The 25,482-nt window shown below is 47.5% G+C and overlaps 1 protein-coding gene across 2 annotated transcripts in view; it reads right to left on the reverse strand.

Moving 5' to 3' along the window:
• The window catches only part of LOC136621640 (dimethylaniline monooxygenase [N-oxide-forming] 2-like), a 63,277-nt gene that overhangs the window by 20,724 nt on the left and 17,071 nt on the right, over positions 1 to 25,482 (reverse strand). For both annotated transcript variants that reach the window (XM_066597278.1, XM_066597279.1), the window contains exon 2: positions 859 to 998. In XM_066597278.1, the coding sequence (XP_066453375.1) occupies positions 859 to 990 (132 nt within the window). In that variant the 5' untranslated portion in view covers positions 991 to 998. The remainder of the gene's footprint in view (positions 1 to 858; positions 999 to 25,482) is intronic.

A 25,482-nucleotide genomic window follows, 5' to 3' on the forward strand; every position in this document is an offset into this window, starting at 1 on the left:
AAAGAGGGTGCTGGAAAATTAGGGAGGCAAAGGTGTCTGGTCATCAAGCTCTGCAGAGACAAGTCAAAGATGAAATTATCCTTCATGGTGGTCTCGGCTGGATGTAAAAAATAAGAAAGTGAATGTCTACAATCAAAGAAGAAGTCCTCTACGATCATGGGATTTAATTGTACTGTAATCACTTGTAAGGTCTTCAGAGTGCCTATATAAAACTGGTATCTGAACTAACAATGGGGGTGGGGGTGGAAACAGGCTGAACTGGATAGACATTTGTCTTTTTTCATCCTTGCATACTATGTTACTATATAGTCACTGTGTGGCAGCAATATTGGTCTTTTATTCAGTAACAGTCTTAGTAGAAGTATTATTATTGAGTTGCTATATAGTAGTAATGGTAGTGGTCATGATGTATATTATTTGCCCCTTATATGGTGGTATGATTAGTTTATATTGGTCTTTGTTTAGTTTATTTTGTTCAGTAATTGTATATTTCATCGCTGTATGGGGGTGATATTTGGTCTAGTATAATGGTATTATTTGATAACTAAATATGTATATAAATTATTTGTATGTGAAGTAGGGGTGGGCCTATGCCTTAGAGCTTTTGCCTCTAATTTTTCAAGATCCTAGCAACACCCGTGGAAGTGCCTGAGATCAGTGCAGAAGATCTCTTTATACTATGTTCTGAATGGACTAAATGGAACTGTATTGTTGGTACAATATGTTAGTATTTGGGGCCCCATTTTTCATTTTGCCCAGGACCATACTATGTCTAAAGGCAGCCCTGCTAACAGAGAAAAGTAATAATTGTGGGACAACTCATTTTTTTACAATTCTAGGAAGAGGTGGTGCACTCACCGTAAATCTCCAGAGGCCTCCAATATCATTACTTCTTTCAAAGCATGTAGGCTCAAGACCTTCCTCTAGACATGCCTTAATAGCTCCCAAACCGCTGATTCCAGATCCAATGACTGCAACTGTTTTAACCATTGTTATATCTACAAGACGAAGAAAAAAATGTTGTGAATCCACATGTTAATTAGTGACTTTAGGTAATATACAGGTTTGGCGGTATGTTTATGTTTTCTCATTTCTTTAGACATTTAATATAAACCTCTTAGGTGCAGAAAACCAATGGAAAGTATATGCAATACTGAAAGTGATGTTCTGAAGATTATACATTTTTTAAGCCTTCAACCATCTACTGTATGGGTGAAAACTAGAGATGAGCGAGCATGCTCAGTAAGGTCAGTTACTCGAGTGAGCCTCGCTCATCTTGAGTAACTGCCTTCTCCTCCGATCGTGCCCGGGGTGGGCAGCGGGGCTAGTGGGAGGGAGAGAGAGATCTCTCTCACTCCCCCCTCCGCTCCCCTCCTCTCTCCCCGGCTGCCCCCTGCTGCACCCCCGAGCACGCTCAGAGGAGAAGGCAGTTACTCGAGATGAGCGAGGCTCGCTCGAGTAACTGACCTTACCGAGCATGCTCACTCATCTCTAGTGAAAACTGATAGATTAGTGGAGGTCCAACTGCTGGAACCCCCACTAATCCAGAGAACAGGGGTCCCACAATGAGGAAGAGATTAAATTGATCGGTGGTTGTGCATCTGCAGTGCTGCTCTATTAGTTTTTAGTAGTACTGCCAGACAGTAGCGTAACTTGTAGCTGTTGGGCCCCAATGCAAAATCTGTAACACGGCCCCCAACTATACTGATTCATTTATAATACTGATCCCGTCATATCGAATGAAAAATCTTATGGTTCCTCTAAGGCTCCTGAGCACAGGTGCTACCACATCCTCTGCACCTATTATAGTTATGCACAAAAAAACCCCTGAGGAAACAATCCCACCTGATTAACTTAATGACAAATGTGACCTTAAATTTTGCTTGGGCTTCCGGTAAGTGGAAGAAACCACGGAACCCAAAGCCACATTCCCCACAAGATAGAAATCCAAAAAAAGTGATCTCCTTTTAGTTTGGATCTCCTCTCCAGTTTAGGTGTTCAATAAAATAAGGTATGGCCTTCAGATCACTGCCTCAAATCATTGAGAAATCCTCAATGAAACTGTCATACCAGACCAGAGAACCCACAAACCAAAAATTAGAAACAAAAATATATTTGTGTTCCCAATAGCTCATGTAAAAAATTGCCAGGGACGGTGAAAATTTCAAACGTATTGAGGCTCCAGTTAATTGGATTAAAAATTGCCAATTGTATACAAAAAAATTGTGGGCAAGTAAATATTCGACTGCAATAATCACAAACTCCTGCAATGGGATGAAATAATTTACAAATTTATCCAGAAACCAAGCAACTGCCTGTAATGTCAAATCATGGGATATGTGTAAAGGGACTGAACACCACTTATAATCCACAAATTCAAAAGTAAGCTACGAACATAAAAATATGAAACACAACAATAGTCTGAATTTATTATTGTAACCAAAGTTACAGACTGCATTACAACATCCTCTGGGGCTGGATTTCGAACATAGCTATCATAATAGTGAGAAAAAGGCAATCATAATAGCAAGAAAAAGGCAAAGAGTTTCCTGGCCTAAGTAGCACCTCCAGTAGAATATGAAGTGTAGAAGGTCTTATGGACTGATGAATCGAATTTTAACATCTTTGGTATATCATACAAGGTTTTTGTATGCCATCAAGTAGGTGAAGGATTGTTTCTGAGTGTGTGACACCAACTGTCAAACATGGAGAAGGAAGTGTGATGGTCTTGAGCTCTTTTGCGGAATCCAGAGTTGACAATTTGCACAGGTGACTGGCACACTGGAAAAAAGGGCTGCCACAGCATTTTGATACACCATGCAATACTCTCTAGTGTACCCCTAGTTGGTCAGGTCATATTACAGTAAGACAATGATCCAAAACATAATACTAGGTTATGTCAGAACTACTTATGAAGACAAGAAGTCAGCAGATTTTAACCCCTTCCCTCTCCAGGGCGTAAGTTTACGTCCTGGGAGCTGGGTACTTCCCGCAACAGGACGTAAACTTACGTCCTGGTGATAGCGCGGGATCAGTCAGTCACAGCCGGCGTCCTGCTGCAACAGCGGGGGGGCATCGGAGATGCGCCCCCCGCTGTTAACCCCTTCCCTGCCGCGATCTAAGGAGATCGCAGCATGGAAAAAGAGTTCACAGAGGGAGCACGCTCCCTCTGTGTCTTCGGCCGCCTCTCGCGATGTTATCGCGAGAGCCCAGCCTGTCGCCATGTCGACATTGGCGTCCTGTGTTGTCACTGCCTGAGATCGCTGTATAAGCGATAAGGCATGGCAGGGCAGTAGCCCTGCCATGCCTTATCACAGCGATCATCAGGGGTATAGTGAAAGTCCCCCAGAGGGAAACAAATGTTTTTTTAAAAAAAAAGATTTAAAAAATGAATTAAAAAAAAGTAAAAAAAAAAAACCCTTTTTTTATGCTTTTTCTCAGAATAGCATAAAAAAAGGTAAAAAAACATTAAAACCCCACATATTTGGTATTGTCGCGCCCGTAACAGCGCGCACAATAAGATGCACATGCTTCTGACTGTGCACGGAAAAAAGCGTAAAAAAACGCTGAAAATCTGAGGCAAAATGCTAATCTTTAGCATTTTGCCTCACTAAAGACGCAATAAAAGTGATCAAAAAAAGACCAATAAAAACTACAGCTCGTCTCACAAAAAATAAGCCCTCATAGAGCTCCGTACATCAAAAAATAAAAAAGTTACAGGACTTTGAATGCAGCGATTTAGAAAAAAAATTCCAAAAAAGGGTTTTTATTGCAGAAAAGTGGAAAAACCTAAAAAAAGTAAGAATTTTGGTATCGTTGTAACCGTACCAACCTGTTGAAAAAATGGATTGTGTTATTTATGCTGCATGATTAACGCTGTAAAAAAAAACAAAAAAACAACAAAATCTATGGCAGAATTGATGCGTTTTCTCTCCCTGCTATCATTAAAAAAAAATATATATATTTTTCAATATAGTCAAATGTACCCAAATGTGGCACCAATAAAAACTACAGTTCGCCACGCAAAAAACAAGCCCTTATACGGCCACGTCGACGGAAAAATTAAAAAATTATGACTTTTGATAAACGGAGAAGAAAATCCGCCAAAAATCCTCGCGTCCTTAATAATAATAATAATAATAATAATAATAATAATCTTGATTTGTATAGCGCCAACTTATTCCGCAGCGCTTTCAGGCATGGATAAATGCAAAACAATACAACAATTACAATGTGAGATACATTGAGTTAGACACAAATGGGTTGAGGGTGGTACAGGAGGTGCAGGGGTTGGGGAAACACAGGCAATAGGAAGTTTCATGTACAGATCATTTATTAGAAGGCAAACAGGGTGGGGCACCATAGGGAGGGGCGAGGGACTAGGTCAGGAGATTTGGTATGCTTCCCTGAAGAGGTGCGGTTTTAAGGCACGTATGAAATTTCGTGCATCGGGAATTGTCCGGATGCCTTGGGGTAGAGCATTCCAGAGGATGGATGCTGCTCTGGTAAAGTCCTGTAGGCGAGCATGAGAGGTTCGTATTACAGGGGTGTTTAGTCTGAGTGTGTTAGCCGATCGGAGTGAGTGGGCTGGGTGATGTACTGACAATAGGGAGGCGATGTATGGCGGCGCAGCACCATGCAGAGCTTTGTGAGTGAGGTAGAGAAGTTTAAATTTAGTTCTGCAGTGGATGGGCAGCCAATGCAGCGACTGGCATAATGCAGAGGCGTCTGAATAACGACTGGATAGAAAAATGAGTCTAGCTGCTGCATTTAGTATGGATTGGAGTGGAGCGAGTCTAGTGCGGGGGAGGCCGATGAGTAGCGAGTTGCAGTAGTCAAGACGGGAGTGGATGAGGGCAATCACGAGCGTCTTTAGCGTGACCGTGGTTAGGAACGGACATATTTTAGCAATATTTCTGAGGTACATGTGGCATGTTTGGGCCAGAGATTGGATATGGGGGGCAAAGGAGAGGTCAGAGTCCAGTGTGACCCCAAGGCATCGGGCATGCCGTCTGTGGGTTATGATGGTGCCAGACACTGGAATGGAGATGTTGAGGGGAGGTCGGTTAGAAGGTGGAAAGACAAGGAGGTCAGTTTTAGAGAGGTTTAGTTTGAGAAAAAGGGAGGACAAGTGTTAGAGACAGCGGACAGACAGTCTGTGATATTTTGGGGGAATGGTCCAGAGATCTCATGAGAGGAGGTGTATAGTTGGGTGTCATCAACGTAGAGATGGTATTGGAGGCCAAATTTGTGGATGGTTTGTCCAATTGGGGCAGTATAAAGAGAAGGGGACCAAGGACCAAGCCCTGGGGTACCCCGACAGCGAGAGGAAGTGGAGCAGAGATAGAACCAGCAAAGGAAACACTAAAAGAGCGGTCAGAGGTAGGAAGAGAACCAGGAGAGAGCAGTATCCTTTAGACCAATAGAGTGGAGCATAGTGAGAAGGAGATTATGGTCGACAGTGTCAAATGCAGCAGACAGGTCAAGGAGGATTAGTAGGGAGTAATCACCTCTCGACTTTGCAGTCATCAGGTCATTTGTTACTTTTGTAAGGGCAGCTTCGATCGAGTGTAGAGAGCGGAAACCAGACTGGAGGGGGTCGAGGAGCAAGTTGTCAGAGAGAAAGCGAGTAAGGCGGGAGTAGACCAGGGGTTCCAGTAATTTGGAGATGAAGGGGAGGTTTGAGATGGGTCGGTAGTTGGCAGCATCAGTTGGGTCCAGGGTTGGTTTTTTAAGCAGAGGGGATATAATGGAGTGTTTAAATAAGGAGGGAAAAGTGCCAGAGGTTAGGGAGAGGTTGCAGATTGTAGTGAGGTGAGTAATGAGAGCTGGAGAAAGGGACCGGAGGAGGTGAGAGGGGAGAGGGTCGCTAGCGCAGGTGGTGGGGCGGGCAGCGGAAAGCAGCCTGGAGACTTCATCCTCTGTCATTGGTTCTAGCATAGATAGTGAGTAGGTGCTGGGTGCAGTGCTTATGAAACTGGGATCGGGGCTAACCATGCAGCTCAGAGATTTCTTTTCGAATGTTGTTGATTTTTTTCTTTGAAATAGGCAGCTAGTTCTCCAGCAATCAGGTCTGTCACAGGGGCCTGTTCTTTGGGACTGAGGAGGGAGTGAAAGGTCTCAAAGAGTTGTTTGGGGTTGTGGGATAGTGAGGAGACAAGGGAGGTGAAATAAACTTGTTTGGCATGGTGAAGGGCTAGGTTATAAGTTTTAAGCATGAATTTGAAGTGGAGGAAGTCTGCCAGCAGCTTTGACTTTCTCCAAAGCCGCTCGGCGCACCTAGAGCACCGCCGGATGAAGTGCGTTTGGGACGTGAGCCAGGGTTGCCGTGGTCTGCGTTTGACAGCTCGCGTCATGGGCGGTGCCGCTTTATCCAGAGCATGGCTGAGGGTGGTGTGGTAGTATTCGGCTGCCAGGTTAGGGTAGGGCAGGGGAGGCGAGAGATAGGCGATAGGGAGGACTGAATAGTTTCGGCAAACTGTTTTAGTGCAGACAGACTGGAGGTTCCTAGAGGTGTGATAGATAGGAGGGTCAGGAGAGATGCTAGGGTGCCTGATGGAAAAAGAGAGAAGATTGTGATCTGAGAGTGGAAGTGGGGAGTTAGTAAAGTGAGAAGCAGAGCAGAGATGGAGGAAAACTAAATTAAGAGTGTTACCATCTCTATAAGTGGGGGAGTCAGAGATTAGCGATAAGCCAAGGGAGGAGGTAAGTGTTAAAAGACGGGAGGCAGATGAGGAGCTAGAGTCGTTAGTAGGGATGTTGAAATCACCAAGGATGAGGGTTGGGATTTCACAGGATAGGAAGTGGGGGAGCCAGGCAGCAAAGTTGTCTAGGAACAGGCGGGTGGGACCTGGGGGGGGGGGGGGGTAAATAACTGCGACATGTAGAGGCAGTGGGCGGAAGAGTCACAGGGTGTGGAGTTCGAAGGAGTGGAAGGTAAGCGAGGGAGCTGAGGGAATGACCTGGAAGGTACAGTTTGGGGAGAGGATGATGCCTACTCCTCCGCCGCGTCTGTCATCCGATCTGGGGGTGTGGGAGAACTGCAGGCCATCATAGGACAATGCAGCGGGGGAGGTAGAATCGGACTGCTGTATCCAGGTTTCCGTGAGGGCGAGCAAGTTCAAGTGTTTACTGGTGAAAAGGTCATGGATAGTTGGGAGTTTGTTACACGCAGATTGGGAGTTCCATAGGGCACATTTGAATGGGGCAGGGGGGGGGGGCATTTTGGTAGAGAACAGTACGGGGTGGGCCTGGGTTGGGGGATATGTCCCCTGCAGCTAGGAGTAGCAGGGTAGCAAGGGTGAGCGCATGACTAGGGGATTTGTGTGGGTGTCTGAGGTGTTTCTTTGCAGCATTGGGGGGTTGAAGGCTTCTTAGGAAGTTGAATAGTGCATGGGAGCCATACATAGGTGAGGAGAGGAGGGAGGGGCTGATGTGAATGGAGTGTGTTGGGGCTGGGCGTTGGAAGAAAGTGTTAAGGCTTGAAAAGAGGATAGTGAAGGAGATTAGTGCAAAGAGGAGAGTATTTTCCTCCAGGCTTTGGACAGTTGTGGATGTTACCTGTCTCCTGCTCTGTCGAAGTGCACTGTATAACTGCATCATTCGACAGCATCAAACACTTGTTGCTGGACACTTAGTGCTGGAGACATCAGGTGAGGCAGCCTTTGGTGAGGCATGGAGGATAGAACTGGCTTTAGAGTTCTGGCTACAGGACTTCAGCTGGGAGTGGCTTGTTACATTTCACTAGTCAACCAGCTGACCCACCTTTAGATGGCTAATGAACAAAATGGGGGGGGGGGGGGGCGCGCTTTATTGCCCTCTTACAAAAACAAACTGTGTCCAGCAACACTAAGATAAGACAGGGAGAAAGCTATTTGGGGGAGGCGATAAGGAAAATACAGTACATATAGTACAAATAGAGTCAATTCAATTTATATGAAGCAATGGGACATACCATTGCGCACAGATTATGACAAATTTAAAGGTATCACAGCAGATTCAGTGGAAGGAAGGCGGAGCAATCAAATTCAGATGGAGTGGAGCAATGGATGTCCTTAAGCCCAAAATAGGCCATGTCCTTAAAGGGGTTGTCCCGCGAAAGCAAGTGGGTCTATACACTTCTGTATGGCCATATTAATGCACTTTGTAATGTACATTGTGCATTAATTATGAGCCATACAGAAGTTATCAGAAGTTATTCACTTACCTGTTCCGTTGCTAGCGTCCTCGTCTCCATGGTGCCGTCTAATTTTCTGTGTCTAATCGCCAGATTAGACGCGCTTGCGCAGTCCGGGTCTTCTTCTTTTCTGAATGGGGCCGCTCGTGCCGGAGAGCGGCTCCTTGTAGCTCCGCCCCGTCATGTGCCGATTCCAGCCAATCAGGAGGCTGGAATCGGCAATGGACCGCACAGAAGCCCTGCGGTCCACCGAGGAAGAAGATCCCGGCGGCCATCTTCAGCAGGTAAGTAAGAAGTCACCGGAGCGCGGGGATTCAGGTAAGCGCTGTCCAGTTTTCTTGTTTAACCCCTGCATCGGGGTTGTCTCGCGCCGAACGGGGGGGCTGTTGAAAAAAAAAAAACGTTTCGGCGCGGGACAACCCCTTTAAGGGATTAAAGAATGGAATGGTCTGCACAGTCTCCAGACATAAACCCCATTGCATTTGTTAGGGAGGAACTGGACAGAAGGGTGAAAGCAAAGAAACCTACAAGTGCAACACATTTGTGGGAACCTCTGCAACAATGTTGGGAAGGAATTCCTGAACAATATCCGAATGCAATTATAGAAAAAATGCCTCAATTGTGTAAATCTATTATATCAGATAGAGGCGGCTACTTTTGAAAAGTCAAAAATTAATAAAAATGAAATATTAAGGTGTTCTAAAACTCTTGACTTATTGTGCACATCCAAATAAGGAATGTTACAATTTAGTCAGACAATTCTGTTTGACAGAATTGTTACTAACAGTAAGAGCTCCCACACACTTGCGATTGCGTTTTTTGTTAACGCGATTGTCAATGGGACTTTCTAATGTTAAAAATGCAACGCAATGCACTAAAAACGCAGTTGCGTGCGTTGCGTTTTTTTACAATAGAAAGTGTGTGGGAGCCCTTATGATATCATACAGAAAGGAAGTGTTTTGCGGGGAATAGTGATCAGCATCTTGTGTATTCCTAGACAACTGTCTGACAAACCCAACACTATGCTTGGGAGCACAAACGCATCTGTCACGTACCGAACACAGGAGAGGGAGAAGGGGGACGATATCTATCGATCCCACCTCAGTCCTCAATCACTCTAGTGGTATTGTAAGTGTGGAGTCGTTAGAATACAGGCTGATTTGTACCTAGCTTTGTACCCGCACGCATGCGAAGCGAAAGCTCAAATCACCACCTGATCCGTTCCAACGCACTCCAGAGCTCTACAATACCCATACACAGCTGCCACCACCAATGTTCACGGGCATTGGACCCGATCTATAAATTATTAACACAATCTTCAGAGTATTATGGTTTGTTGTTAAAACGGACAAGACTTGAACTGATAAATTGTAGATTTATTCTAGAAAAGGTCTAGCAGTGCAATATATACAGAATGTACACAGGTATACAAAGAAAAAGATTGTTACATGGGAGAATAAGGAATACAGTATGAACACACACTCAGCAGATTTAAAATAAAACAGGAAAATTAAAAGAAAGTTACCAGAGGTCTGGGCGGCGGAGAGCCAGAACATAGGGAATTCCATATACTGCAGTACAGCTATGTGGATCGACAAATGGGACCTGAGAGGGCCCACATTTTAAAGGGTCCCTAGTAGAGATGAGCGAGCACCAAAATGCTCGGGTGCTCGTTACTCAGGTCGAACTTTTCGCGATGCTCGAGGGTTCATTTCGAGTAACGAACCCCATTGAAGTCAATGGGCGACCCGAGCATTTTTGTATTTCGCCGATGCTCGCTAAGGTTTCCTTGTGTGAAAATCTGGGCAATTCAAGAAAGTGATGGGAACGACACAGCAACGGATAGGGCAGGCGAGGGGCTACATGTTGGGCTGCATCTCAAGTTCACAGGTCCCACTATTAAGCCACAATAGCGGCAAGAGTGCCCCCCCCCCCCCCTCCCAAACACTTTTACTTCTGAAAAGCACTCATTAGCATGGCATACCTTAGCTAAGCACCACACTACCTCCAACAAAGCACAATCACTGCCTGCATGACACTCCGCTGCCAATTCTCCTGGGTTACATGCTGCCCAACCGCCCCCCCCTCCCCCCCACAGCGCACACCAAAGTGTCCCTGCGCAGCCTTCAGCTGCCCTAATGCCACACCACCCTCATGTCTATTTAGAAGTGCGTCTGCCATGAGGAGGAACCGCAGGCACACACTGCAGAGGGTTGGCACGGCTAGGCAGCGACCCTCTTTAAAAGGGGCGGGGAGATAGCCCACAATGCTGTACAGAAGCAATGAGAAATAGAATCCTGTCCCACCGCTATCAGGAGCTGCACACGTGGGCATAGCAATGGGGAACCTATGTGCCACACACTATTCATTCTGTCAAGGTGTCTCTGCATGCCCCAGTCAGACCGGGCTTTTTAATTCATAGACACAGGCAGGTACAACTCCCTATTGTGAAGTCCCTGTCGACCGACAGCATGGGTGGCTCCCTGGAACCCACCGGCGGTACATAAAAATATCCCATTGCATTGACCAACACAGCTGAGGTAGTAATGTCGTGCTTAATGCAGGTGGGCTTCGGCCCACACTGCATGCCCCAGTCTGACTGGGGTTCTTTACAAGTGGAAACAGATGCATTTATAATTCCCTGTGGACCCACAGCATGGGTGGGTGCCAGGAAGCCACCGGCAGTACATAGAAATATCCCATTGCATTGCCCAACACAGCTGAGGTAGTAATGTCGTGCTTAATGCAGGTGGGCTTCGGCCCACACTGCATGCTCCAGTCAGACTGGGGTTCTTTACAAGTGGACACATGTAGGTTAAACTCCGTGTGCACCTACAGCATGGGTGGCTCCCTGGAACCCACCGGCGATACACAAAAATATCCCATTGCATTGCCCAACACAGCTGAGGTAGTAATGTCGTGCTTAATGCAGGTGTGCTCCGGCCAACACTGCATGCCCCAGTCAGACTGGTAATATGTACCTTAACAGTAACCGCGTTGGTGGTAATGTGGTGGTGACTGCGGACCTAGTAGCGCGGTTTTATTTTGTTGGTTTTCGGAATGTGGCCAGGATTAAGTGGGCCGTGGCGGGGGATGTTTTGGAGGCACTACGTGTCCTCTCCACGTGTCCGTGGTTATATGCACCTTAACAGTAACAGCGTTGGTGGGAAATGGCCTCGCCGCCATCATGTCTTTGGGAAGCCTCTGTTTCCACACCCCCGAGACATACCATTAGCAGCGGTATAGGCAGAGCCCAGAATTAGTAACATTTCAGCCGTAGCATTAGCGACAGGCCCCACTAACATATCACTAGCAGCATTATAGGGAGAGCACAGTCTTAGTTCCATTTCAGTAATAGTAGCAGCCTACACAGGCCCCAGTAACAATTCCGAAGCAGCAGTATAGTGGGAGCGCAGTCTTAGTTCCATTTCAGTAGCTGCAGTATAGCCAAGGCCCAAGTTACATTTATGTAGCTAAAGTGTAGGCCAACCCCACACACACTTCTGTACCATGAGTGCAGGCGAAGAACATAGAAATTGCTATGATTACACTGTAGGTGAGGGCCCCAAAACATTGGTGTACCAACAGTACTAATGTACCTCAGTAAAAATTGGCCATGCCCAACCAAGATGGCAGGTGAAACCCATTAATCGCTTTGGTTAATGTGGCTTAAGTGGTAACTAGGCCTGGAGGCAGCCCAGTTTAACGAAAAATTGGTTCAAGTTAAAGTTTCAACGCTTTTAAGAGCATTGAAACATATAAAAATTGTTTAGAAAAATTAGATGAGTGAGCCTTGTGGCCCTAAGAAAAATTGCCCGTTCGGCGTGATTACGTGAGGTTTCAGGAGAAGGAGCAGGAGGAGGAGGAGGAATATTATACACAGATTGATAAAGCAGAAATGTCCCCGTTTTGGATGGTGAGAGAGAACGATGCTTCCATCCGCGGGTGCAGCCTACGTATTGCTTAGGTATCGCTGCTGTCCGCTGGTGGAGAAGAGAAGTCTGGGGAAATCCAGGCTTTGTTCATCTTGATGAGTGTAAGCCTGTCGGCACTGTCGGTTGACAGGCGGGTACGCTTATCTGTGATGATTCCCCCAGCCACACTAAACACACTCTCTGACAAGACGCTAGCCGCAGGACAAGCAAGCACCTCCAGGGCATACAGCGCGAGTTCAGGCCACGTGTCCAGCTTCGACACCCAGTAGTTGTGGGGGGCAGATGCGTCACGGAGGACGGTCGTGCGATCGGCTACGTACTCCCTGACCATCCTTTTACAGTGCTCCCGCCGACTCAGCCTTGACTGGGGAGCGGTGACACAGTCTTGCTGGGGAGCCATAAAGCTGGCAAAGGCCTTGGAGAATGTTCCCCTGCCTGCGCTGTACATGCTGCCTGATCTCTGCGCCTCCCCTGCTACCTGGCCCTCGGAACTGCGCCTTCTGCCACTAGCGCTGTCGGATGGGAAGTTTACCATCAGTTTGTCCACCAGCGCCCTGTGGTATAGCATCATTCTCGAACCCCTTTCCTCTTCGGGAATGAGAGTGCAAAGGCTCTCCTTATAGCGTGGGTCGAGCAGTGTGTACACCCAGTAATCCGTAGTGGCCAGAATGCGTGTAACGCGAGGGTCACGAGAAAGGCATCCTAACATGAAGTCAGCCATGTGTGCCAGGGTACCTGTACGCAACACATGGCTGTCTTCACTAGGAAGATCACTTTCAGGATCCTCCTCCTCCTCCTCTTCCTCCTCCTCAGGCCATACACGCTGAAAGGATGACAGGCAAGCAGCATGGGTACCGTCAGCAGTGGGCCAAGCTGTCTCTTCCCCCTCCTCCTCATCCTCCTCATGCTCCTCCTCCTCCTCCTGAACGCGCTGAGATATAGACAGGAGGGTGCTCTGACTATCCAGCGACATACTGTCTTCCCTCGGCTCTGTTTCTGAGCGCAAAGCGTCTGCCTTTATGCTTTGCAGGGAACTTCTCAAGATGCATAGCAGAGGAATGGTGACGCTAATGATTGCAGCATCGCCGCTCACTACCTGGGTAGACTCCTCAAATTTTCCAAGGACCTGGCAGATGGCTGCCAACCAGGGCCACTCTTCTGAAAATAATTGAGGAGGCTGACTCCCACTGCGCCGCGCAAGTTGGAGTTGGTATTCCACTATAGCTCTACGCTGCTCATAGAGTCTGGCCAACATGTGGAGCGTAGAGTTCCACTGTGTGGGCACGTCGCACAGCAGTCGGTGCACTGGCAGATTAAACCTATGTTGCAGTGTCCGCAGGGTGGCAGCGTGCGTGTGGGATTTGCGGAAATGTGCGCAGAGCTGGCGCACCTTTCCGAGCAGGTATGACAAGTGGGGGTAGCTTTTCAGAAAGCGCTGAACCACCAAATTAAAGACGTGGGCCAGGCATGGCACGTGCGTGAGGCTGCCGAGCTGCAGAGCCGCCACCAGCTTACGGCCGTTGTCACACACGACCATGCCCGGTTGGAGGCTCAGCGGCGCAAGCCAGTGGTCAGTCTGCTCTGTCAGACCCTGCAGCAGTTCGTGGGCCGTGTGCCTCTTCTCTCCTAAGCTGAGTAGTTTCAGCACGGCCTGCTGACGCTTGCCCACCGCTGTGCTGCCACGCCGCGTGACACCGACTGCTGGCGACGTGCTGCTGACAAATCTTGATTGCGAGACAGAGGTTGCGTTGGAGGAGGAGGAGGAGGAAGGTGCTTTAGTGGAGGAAGCATACACCGCCGCAGATACCACCACCGAGCTGTGGCCCGCAATTCTGGGGGTGGGTAGGAAGTGAGCGGTCCCAGGCTCTGACTCTGTCCCAGCCTCCACTACATTCACCCAATGTGCCGTCAGGGAGATATAGTGGCCCTGCCCGCCTGTGCTTGTCCACGTGTCCGTTGTTAAGTAGACCTTGGCAGTAACCGTGTTGGTGAGGGCGCGTACAATGTTGCGGGAGACGTGGTCGTGCAGGGCTGGGACGGCACATCGGGAAAAGTAGTGGCGACTGGGAACCGAGTAGCGCGGGGCAGCCGCCGCCATCATGCTTTTGAAAGCCTCCGTTTCCACAAGCCTATACGGCAGCATCTCTAGGCTGATCAATTTTGCAATGTGCACGTTTAACGCTTGAGCGTGCGGGTGCGTGGCGTCGTACTTGCGCTCAAACTGTGGCACTAGCGACGTCTAGACGCTACGCTGAGAGACATTGCTGGATGGGGCCGAGGACAGCGGAGGTGAGGGTGTGGGTGCAGGCCAGGAGACGGTAGTGCCTGTGTCCTCAGAGGGGGGTTGGATCTCAGTGGCAGGTTGGGGCACAGGGGGAGAGGCAGTGGTGCAAACCGGAGGCGGTGAACGGGCATCGTCCCACCTTGTGGGGTGCTTGGCCATCATATGCCTGCGCATGCTGTTGGTGGTGCCTCCCCAGCTGATCTTGGCGCGACAAAGGTTGCACACCACTGTTCATCGGTCGTCAGGCGTCTGTGAAAAACTGCCACACCGTAGAGCACCTTGACCTGTGCAGGGTGGCATGGCGCGAGGGGGCGCTTTGGGAAACAGTTGGTGGATTATTCGGTCTGGCCCTGCCTCTACCCCTGGCCACCGCACTGGCTCGGCCTGTGCCCACGCCCTCACTTGGCCCTCCGCGTCCTCGGCCGCGTCCACGTCCTCTAGGCCTACCCCTACCCCTCAGCATGCTGTATTACCAGTGATTTGATTTCACAGGCAGGAAAGAAATTGGCGCAAGCCTGCAGGCCAAATATAATTTTTTAACTTTTTTTAAAAAGGAAAGGACCACTGCCTCTAGTGAATGAATAATAAGTTTAATAACTGTGTTGCGGCCCTGCAAAAGTGTCACAGAACTTTACTGTTGCAGAGTTATTAACTGTGGCAGAGCAGGTATTTCCCAGGCAGGAAAGAAATTGGCGCAAGGCTGCACTCAACCGTAGCTGGTTGCGTCTTATTTTTTTACGTTATCCACGCGGCACACACGTACCCAGAGCCCTTAGGACTGACAGAGGCAGGGCAAATATTCTTTTTTCTCTTTTGTTAAAAAAGAAAAGGCCCACTGCGTCTATTCAATGACTAATAACTGTGTTGTGGCCCTGCCTACACAATTCTGTGCCTGTAGTATCAATGCAGGGTGCAATGCTCTGCACCGCCGATTTTGAGAAAAAAAAAAAAAAAAGCAACACAGCTAACAGCAGCCTGCACAGTACTCCACACAGTTAAATGTGGCCCTAGAAAGGACCGTTGAGGTTCTTGAAGGCTACACTCACTCCTAACACTCTCCCTGCCTAAGCACCACTTCTGTCCCTAATACCGGGTGCAATGATCTGCACTGCCGATTTTGAGAAAAAAAAAAAATTTCTCCACTGCTAACAGCAGCCTGCACACACGTAGATGTGGCCCTAAGAAGGACCGTTGGGGTTCTTGAAGCCTACACTCACTACAAACACTCTCCCTACAGCAACTCCAATAGAACAGCACTTTCCCTCAGCTAACTCACACGCCATCTGAGGCGAGCCACGGGAGGGGCCGACTTTTATACTCGGGTGACATCTGATCGCCCCAGCCACTCACAGCAGGGGGGTGGTATAGGGCTTGAACGTCACAGGGGGAAGTTGTAATGCCTTCCCTGTCTTTCAATTGGCCAGAAAAGCGCGCTAACGTCTCAGAGAGGAAACTGAAAGTAACCGGAACACCGCGTGGTACTCGTTACGAGTAACGAGCATCCCGAACACCCTAATATTCGCACGAATATCAAGCTGGGACGAGTACGTTCGCTCATCTCTAGTCCCTAGTACACACCTCCTCTCCGCCCCTTCTGAGGTCGTACAGAGAATGGAGGGTTGGTCTTGTAGGAGCTCTGAGGAATCATATTTATTTATGTTTGGTCATATCTCGGCAGGAGAGCCTCCGATCGTGAGGATATGCCCGCCATATTTCCGTTTATGATTTTAGCTACGTTTGAGTACCAAACGGACAGCTGCAATCTCACCCAGTGATCGGGTAACGTAATTTGAAAGGGTTCCTGAGCACTTAACACACCGTGAGTGGATGTGTTTTGTCCGTCTGGGACACACGATTTTGAAAATCTAAATAATATCCGTCTGGGACCTTCACACGACCAAATGTTCTTATTAAAGATTTCCCCGTTATGGATTCTTTCGGCCCCGGCTAGTCTGGAAGAGGAGATTAATACAAGAAGGGTTTTCCTAAACTTAATTAAAGGGGTTGTCCCGAGAAAGCAAGTGGGGGTAAGCACTTCTGTATGGCCATATTAATGCACTTTGTAATATACATCGTGCATTAAATATGAGCCATACAGAAGTTATTCACTTACCTGCTCCGTTGCTGGCGTCCCCGTCTCCATGGTGCCGTCTAATTTCAGCGTCTAATCTCCCGATTAGACGCGCTTGCGCAGAAGGGTCTTCTCCCTTCTCTTGGGTTTCGGCACGAGCGGCGTTCTGGCTCCGCCCCCTTCTACGCGTCATCGCGTAGCTCCGCCCCGTCACGTGTGCCGATTCCAGCCAATCAGGAGGCTGGAATCGGCAATGGACTGCACAGAGCCCACGGTGCACCATGGGAGAAGACCCGCGGTGCATCGTGGGTGAAGATCCCGGCGGCCATCTTGGTAAGGTAAGTAAGAAGTCGCCGCAGAGGCGGGATTCGGGTAAGTACTAAACGTTTTTGTTTTTTTTAACCCATCCCTTGTGTTTGTCTCGCGCCGAACGGGGGGCCTATTGAAAAAAAAAAAAGCCGTTTCGGCGCGGGACAACCCCTTTAACACCTGCAGGGTCAGCATCCTCATGCTAATACCACCCATCACATACAGGTGGGAGAGAGAGAATGGGGGATTATTTACATCACAGCACAGCTCTTGTCCAGGCAGGTGAGACAGGGCTTTTCCTATATGCGCATATTGACAGGCTGGGGAAAAAGCTGCTAAATCTGTCGCTCCTTTCCACCTATTCAGGGATTATCTAGTGGATAGCAAATGGATTGCTGAATATAAGGCAAGGTACACAGAACAAAATGGCTGACGGCCTAACGACTGTAGGTACAAAATCTGATACATTATCACAGCATCCATAACTATTATGGGGTGTATGTTGTTGTTGTGAGTGTATCTCATATATATATAAGACGAAAGCCCTCACTGACTCACTCACTCACTGACTGGCCAAAAGTTCTCCAACTTCCCGATGTCGTAGAAACATGAAATTTGGCACACGCATCGATTATCTCCAAAATAGGAAAAGTAATTGGGTCCCAACTCGATTATTCAATTCTAGCGCAAAAGAATTGGCGTCGAGATTTTACGTACGTAATCTAAATCTGTCACTTTCCAATGTCATAGAAACTTAAAATTTGGCAGGAGCATTGATTATGTCATAAATAGGAAAAGTTAATGGGTCGCAACTCGATTATTCAATTCTATGCGCAAAAGAATTAGCGTCCAAATTTTACGTACATAATCTAAATCTCTCACTTCCCAATGTGATGGAAACATGAAATTTGGCAGGAGCATTGATTATGTCATAAATAGGAAAAGCTAATGGGTCCCAACTCGACTATTCAATTCTAAGCGCAAAAGAATTAGTGTCCAAATTTTATGTACGTAATCAAATTCTCTCTCTTCCTGATGTCATTTTATATAAAGGAAACGTCACATGGTTACCTCCCCGTGGTGTTTCCTGGGTAACGCAGAGAACTATGCAAAATGGTGAACATATGTTTTTCCTCGGTATCTCTAAAGTAACCACGACTTCATAAGATTTTCCGTGTGAACACCAGATAAACACCAGTACCAAAATAACTCGGGCGAAGCCGGGTATATCAGCTAGTACTGTATATGATGATATAATTTCTTCTTACCAGTAACATGTACACCTATATTTACTAAACATTTTATACTGTCACTAATGCTTATTGACACCTGCATAGTATTCTTTTTTATTTTAAACAATCTCTTTTTATTAAAAGATCTCTAGAGGACAATTAGAATGGATTGGAGCAAAATTACATAAAACAAATCAGTTTAGCAAGAGTTTGGACTCGCAGGTCCTATACAAAATTTACTTATATTCTGCAAAGGAAAAAGCAGCTATGGTTTCTATTTAGCTAAAAACTAATACCAAGCCTGTGAGTTTAGGTAACTTATTTTGTTAGCCCTTAATAAAAAACAAAATAATCTAATCATTTGTGCATAACATAAATAGGTCTAATGTACTTCTAGTCTATCTTTCTGCTTATAAGAATCAGACTCTGGAATAATTCTTGTTTACAAAATGTATACGAATCCAACTTAAGAATCAAATAAAAGGAGCATCTAACTAATCCACTACCTACTTTATAGGTGTATATAACTCCTTGCTATCAAGCACTAGGATAACCAAGGCGCAGTATCGTGGCTCCAAAACATTCTCGCAAATATCAAGTGTGAACAAATAGAACAAAACAAAGGAAAAAAGAAAGAACATGTCAACAAGGTCGTCATATGAACGTTTATAGTGTATGAATCTTAAAATGCCAGTTTTGTGTAAGGCCTCGGTCAGACGACCGTTTTTTGCCGCGATTTGCGGATCGCAAGTCGGATGCGCATCCACAAATCGCGTGACCGGGGCCAACGATTCGCAGAAAAATCTGCAGCTAGCAGCGTTTTCGGCGAAACGGGCCCGATCAAAGGAGCGCTGTCCAACCCATTGAAATTCAATGGAGCCGGCAATACAGCCGGCTCTATTGAAAGCAATGGGCTGCCGGCGAGCGCGGGATGAATTTTCGGGAAGGGCTTAAAAATATAAGTCCTTCCCTGAAAATCATCCTAAAATGTGTAAAAATAAAATATATATATATATATATATATATATATATATATATATATATATATATATATATATATATATATATATATATACATATATACACACACATACACACTCACCTTGTCCCTGCAGCCGGAGCTCAGCCGCGGCCGGCCAGCCGTTTTCCTGAACTGCTTTAAAATCCCCGCCTGCTGAATGGGCTGCCTCTGATTGGTCACAGCCCTCACCAATCAGAGGCAGCTCTCACTCACCCATACATGAATTCATGAATGGGCGAGTGAGTGCTGCCTCTGATTGGCTGAGCGCAGGGACCAATCAGGGGCAGCTCTCAGCTGTCATTCAATAGCTGAGAGCTGCCTCTGATTGCCTCTGATTGGCTGAGCGCAGGGACCAATCAGGGGCAGCTCTCAGCTATTGAATGACAGCTGAGAGCTGCCCCTGATTGGTCCCTGCGCTCAGCCAATCAGAGGCAGCACTCACTCACCCATTCATGAATTCATGAATGGGTGAGTGAGAGCTGCCTCTGATTGGTCACAGCCCTCACCAATCAGAGGCAGCCCATTCAGCAGGCGGGGATTTTAAATCCCCGCCTGCTGAATACTACACAGAGCAGTTCAGGAGAACGGCCGGCCGGCCGCAGGGACAAGGTGAGTATATATATATTTTTTTATTTTTACACATTTTAGGATGATTTTCAGGGAAGGGCTTATATTTTTAAGCCCTTCCCGAAAATTCATCCTGCGCTTGCCGGCAGCCCATTGCTTTTAATGGAGCTGGCTGTATTGCTGGCTGCATTGAATTCAATGGGCGAACAGCTGTTACAGCTGTGGCAGAGGAGAATGATCTTTGTAGTATATGTTCTCAATGGGGTCGGCGCTGCTGCCGCCGGTCCCATTGAGTGCATATATAGAACACAAGGAATCGCAAAACCCAGATAGGAGCGATCTGCGATTCCTCGTGTCCTATAATTTATCAGACAACCGCATAAAAAGCGGCCATGTGTCCGATCCCATTGTGAAGCAATGGTTCTATATATGCGCAGATCGCATGCGCATGCGCAAATCGCATGAAAAAACGCCCGTCTGACCGAGGCCTAAGTGTGTTAGATATATTATGAGGATTGTTTTTCTAGATATAGTACCCATGGTGTCTAAGTTGAAAAAAATGTAGATCTCGAACTAGATTCCCATGCATCAATCTCCTCCAAACGGTATATCTGAGACACCTTATCCCTCCAGTGGGACAATGTAGGTATTGTTTTATTTTTCCAGAAAAGCGGTATGAGTAGTTTTGTTGCGGAAATCATAATAGTAGGTTAGTGTTTTTTTGAGGAATTTAACTGTTTAGAGGGCATCCACAGTAGCACCTCCTCAGGTGAGAGAACAAGTGAGGTTTCGCATATTTTGTTTATGTGTTTCACAATCTGTGGCCAAAAAGGTTTAATTATTGGGCAATGCCATTAAAGGTTTCCCTTGTGTGAGTCACACCTTCAGCACGTGTCTGTGTGTAATAGGTTAGTTTTGAATAATGTATCAAGAGTTTTGTGCCAACGAGTGATGATTTTGTGCGAGTTCTCCTGTATTCGGACAGGCTGAGAATACATGTGAATTGTTTAGGAGTCTCCTGGTGTCTTCTTTATTTAAAGTGACACCTAGTTCCTTTTCCCAGACTCTAGAAAACCATGTTTTTTGGGTGAAATACTCAGTAATGAACCCTTATAAAGGTGTGTCATGAGCCTTCAAGGTCGTTCAGGTAGAGATAAATATGTTTCAAACCAAAATGAGTCTCTTGGTCTGTCACAAAACTCCATCTGTGGATTTTTTGGGGGGGCTAAATATGCTTAGTATTTTTAAAATGTCTAAAGGGCTACTTGTTATGAATGTGGTAATATGATCCAGGTTTATAATTTTAGCCCCTTTGATAATATCTAGAGATGAGCGAACGTACTCGGATAAGCACTACTCGTCCGAGTAATGTGCTTTATCCGAGTACCGCTGTACTCGGGGCTAAAGATTCGGGGAGCGCCGCTGCTGACAGGTGAGTTGCGGCGGGGAGCAGGGGAGAGCGGGCGGGAGAGAGGGAGAGAAAGATCTCCCCTCCGTTCCTCCCGGCGCTCCCCGAATCTTTAGCCCCGAGTACAGCGGTACTCGGATAAAGCACATTACTCGGACGAGTAGTGCTTATCCGAGTACGTTCGCTCATCTCTAATAATATCGTAAATTGTCATGTAGTCCAGCGCTTGCCATTTTCTGTCCTAAGGTAGCACATAATGTTAATTGTGCCCATTGTAATAGGGCTGAGTGTTTAAGTTCTGTACAAAGAAAGATCATTGGACCAAAAAAGATAGTCCTTCCTGGTTTGACCATGCTCTTTCTATGCTAATTGAGGGTGAATCCAGTCTGTGATCAACTAAGGAGATTCATTTATCTATGTGTATTGCTTTGTAGTAAAAAAAAAGTGTGGCAGACCAAATCCATTTAAATCCCCCGAACATCCCTCCCGCGGTGAGATCGGGGGAGCCGTGCAGGTGTCATGGCTGCCGGGGGCCTTCTGAAAGACCCCCGGGCTGTCTTGAGGGGGGTGGCTTGATAGGCTGCCTGTCAGAATGCAGTATGACGTCATACTGCAGGAGCGATCAAAGCATCGGATGCTGTACTCCCCCAGGGGGACTTAAAAGAAAAGTAAAAAAAGATGAATAACGTTTTATTAATTGTAAAAAAAAGAAAGTAATAAAAGTTAAAATCACCCCACTTTTGCCATATCTATAATAAAATCAAAAAGAAAAATACATATTTGGTATCGCCGCATCCGTAAAAGTCTGATCTACCAAAGTAGTGCATTATTTACCCTGCACGCTGAACGTAGTCCAAAAAAAAAAAGAACGCCAAAAATGCACTTTCCGTTACCCTGTCTCCCAGAAAAAAACGCAATAAAAAGCGATCAAAAAGTCTTATGTATTCCGAATTGGTACTAATGGAAACTACAGGACATCCCGCAAAAGCCCTTGCTCAACCACGACGCCAGAAAAATAAAAAAGTTATTGCGCGCAGAAGATAGTGGCAGAAAATAATTGAAAAAAATTAAATGTCTTTGAAGAAAAAAAAAAAAAAAAAAAAGAAGATTAGTACAGTAGAAAAAACCTATACAAGTTTAGTATTGTAGCAATCGTACTGACCCATAGAATAAAGTTATCATGTCATTTTTGTTGCAGATTGTGCGCCGTAGAAACAAGACGCACTGAAAGATGGCGGAATGTCGCTTTATTTTTCATTTTACTCCACTTTTAGAACTTTTTAAAAAGTTTTTCAGTACATTATATGGACATTAAATAGCACCATTGAAAATTACAACTCGTCCCGCAAAAAACAAGCCCTCATACAGTGACATTGATAGATAAATGAAGGAGTTACGATTTTTTTAAAGGGGGGAGGAAAAAACAAATATGGGGGAAAAAACGGTCCGCGTCATTAAGGGGTTAAAGAGTTGAGAGGGTTCAGAGGTTAAAAAAGTACCTAAATATTTAATGTTAGATGAGGGGTATTTGAAGGGGTATTGTCTTTGTATAGTTGCTTCTATGTTAGCTGATGTGGAGATGTTTAAGGCTTCTGATTTTTCAAAATTAACTTGAAAATTTAAAATTTTCCAAATTGGTCAAAGATCTCTAAGATTTCTGCAAATGCTGTTTTGGGGTTGGTCATTAGTAGAGATGAGCGAACGTACTCGTCCGAGATTGATACTCATTCGAGTATTAGCGTGTTCGAGATGCTCGTTACTCGTAACAAACACCACGCGATGTTCGGGTTACTTTCACTTTCATCTCTGAGACGTTAGCGCGCTTTTCTGGCCAATTGAAAGACAGGGAAGGCATTACAACTTCCCCCTGCGACGTTCAAGCCCTATACCACCCCCCTGCAGTGAGTGGCTGGCGAGATCAGGTGTTACCCGAGTATAAAAATCGGCCCCTCCCGCGGCTCGCCTCAGATGCATTGTAACATAGCTGAGGGACAGTGCTATCGTGTTGGAGCTGCTATAGGGAGAGTGTTAGGAGTTAGTGTAGGCTTCAAGAACCCCAACGGTCCTTCTTAGGGCCACATCTAACCGTGTGCAGTAGTGTGGAGGCTGCTTTTTGCCGTGTTGCACTTTTTTTTTTGGAGTATATCGGCCGTGCAGAGCATTGCGCCCTGCAGTAATACTCCAGGGACAGAAGTGTGGAGGCAGGGACAGAAGACATATATTATTGATTGAATATACGCAGTGGGCCTTTTCTAAAAAATATTGGGCAAAAAATCTATTTGGCCTGCCTGTCACTGTGCTCAGTGTTCTGGGTCCATGTATGCTGGGTGTAGTAGTTCTACAAAATCATACGCAGCCAGCTAAGTGTTACAGCAGGTTTGCACCAAATTATTTCCTGGCGTTCCGTAAGCGAACTCAGCCTCCAACCACAGGCCAATAAGCGGCACATTTAATTACCGCGTTGTGTTTCTGCATTACTGGTAATACAGCATGCTGAGGGGTAGGGGTAGGCCTAGAGGACGTGGGCGCGGCCGAGGACGCGGAGGCCCTAGTCCGGGTGTGGGCACAGGCTGAACTCCTGATCCAGGTGTATCGCAGCCGACTGCTGCGGGATTAGGAGAGAGGCACGTTTCAGGCATCCCAACATTCATCGCACATTTAATGGGTCCACGCGGTAGACCTTTATTAGAAAATGAGCAGTGTGAGCAGGTCCTGTCGTAGATCGCAGAAAGTGCTTCCAGCAACCTATCGTCCACCCACAGTTCTGCGCCGTCCACTGCTGCAACTCAGAATCCTCTGGCTGCTGCTCCTCCTTCCTCCCAGCCTCCTCACTCCATGAAAATGAGACATTCTGAGGAGCGGGCAGACTCCCAGGAACTGTTCTCGGGCCCCTGCTCAGATTGGGCAGCAGTGGTTCCTCTCCCACCAGAGGAGTTTATCGTGACTGATGCCCAACCATTGCAAAGTTCCCGGGGTCCGGGGGACGAGGCTGGGGACTTCCGGCAACTGTCTCAAGACCTTTTAGTGGGTGAGGAGGCCGATGACGATGAGACACAGTTGTCTATCAGCGAGGTAGTAGTAAGGGCATTAAGTCCGAGGGAGGAGCGCACCGAGGATTCGGAGGAAGAGCAGCAGGACAATGAGGTGACTGACCCCACCTGGTTTGCTACGCCTACTGAGGACAGGTCTTCAGAGGGGGAGGCAAGGGCAGCAGCAGGGCAGGTTGCAAGAGGCAGTGCGGTGGCCAGGGGTAGAGGCAGGGCCAGACCGAATAATCCACCAACTGTTTCCCAAAGCGCCCCCTCACGCCATGCCACCCTGCAGTGGCCGAGGTGCTTAAAGGTCTGGCAGTTTTTCACTGAGAGTGCAGACGACCAACGAACAGTGGTGTGCAACCTTTGTCGCGCCAAGATCAGCTTGGGAGCCACCACCACCAGCATGCGCAGACATATGATGGCCAAGCACCCCACAAGGTGGGACGAAGGCCGTTCACCGCCTCCAGTTTGCACCGCTGCCTCTTCCCCTGTGCCCCAACCTGCCACAGAGATCCAACCCCGCTCTGAGGACACAGGCACTACCGTCTCCTGGCCTGAACCCACACCCTCACCTCCGCTGTCCTCGGCCCCATCCACCAATGTCTCTCAGCGCACAGTCCAGCCGTCGCTAGCGCAAGTGTTTGAGCGCAAGTACGCCGCTACGCACCCGCACGCTCAAGCGTTAAACGTGCACGTAGCCAAATTTATCAGCCTGGAGATGCTGCCGTATAGGGTTATGGAAATGGAGTCCTTCAAAAGTATGATGGCGGCGGCAGCCCCGCGCTACTCAGTTCCCAGTCGCCACTATTTTTCCCGATGTGCCGTCCCAGCCCTGCACGACCACGTCTCCCGCAACATTGTACGCGCCCTCACCAACGCGGTTACTGCCAAGGTCCACTTAACAACGGACACGTGGACAAGCACAGGCGAGCAGGGCCACTATATCTCCCTGACGGCACATTGGGTGAATTTAGTGGAGGCTGGGACAGAGTCAGAGCCTGGGACCGCTCACGTCCTACCCACCGCCAGAATTGCGGGCCACAGCTCGGTGGTAGTATCTGCGGCGGTGTATGCTTCCTCCACTAAAGCACCCTCCTCCTCCTCCTCCAACGCAACCTCTGTCTCGCAATCAAGATGTGTCAGCAGCACATCGCCAGCAGTCGGTGTCGCGTGGCGTGGCAGCACAGCGGTGGGCAAGCGTCAGCAGGCCGTGCTGAAACTACTCAGCTTAGGAGAGAAGAGGCACACGGCCCACGAACTGCTGCAGGGTCTGACAGAGCAGACCGATCGCTGGCTTGCGCCGCTGAGCCTCCAACCGGGCATGGTCGTGTGTGACAACGGCCGTAACCTGGTGGCGGCTCTGCAGCTCGGCAGCCTCACGCACGTGCCATGCCTGGCCCACGTCTTTAATTTGGTGGTTCAGCGCTTTCTGAAAAGCTACCCA

This window comes from Eleutherodactylus coqui, chromosome 3, assembly GCF_035609145.1.
Source record: "Eleutherodactylus coqui strain aEleCoq1 chromosome 3, aEleCoq1.hap1, whole genome shotgun sequence".
Lineage (NCBI taxonomy): Eukaryota > Metazoa > Chordata > Amphibia > Anura > Eleutherodactylidae > Eleutherodactylus > Eleutherodactylus coqui.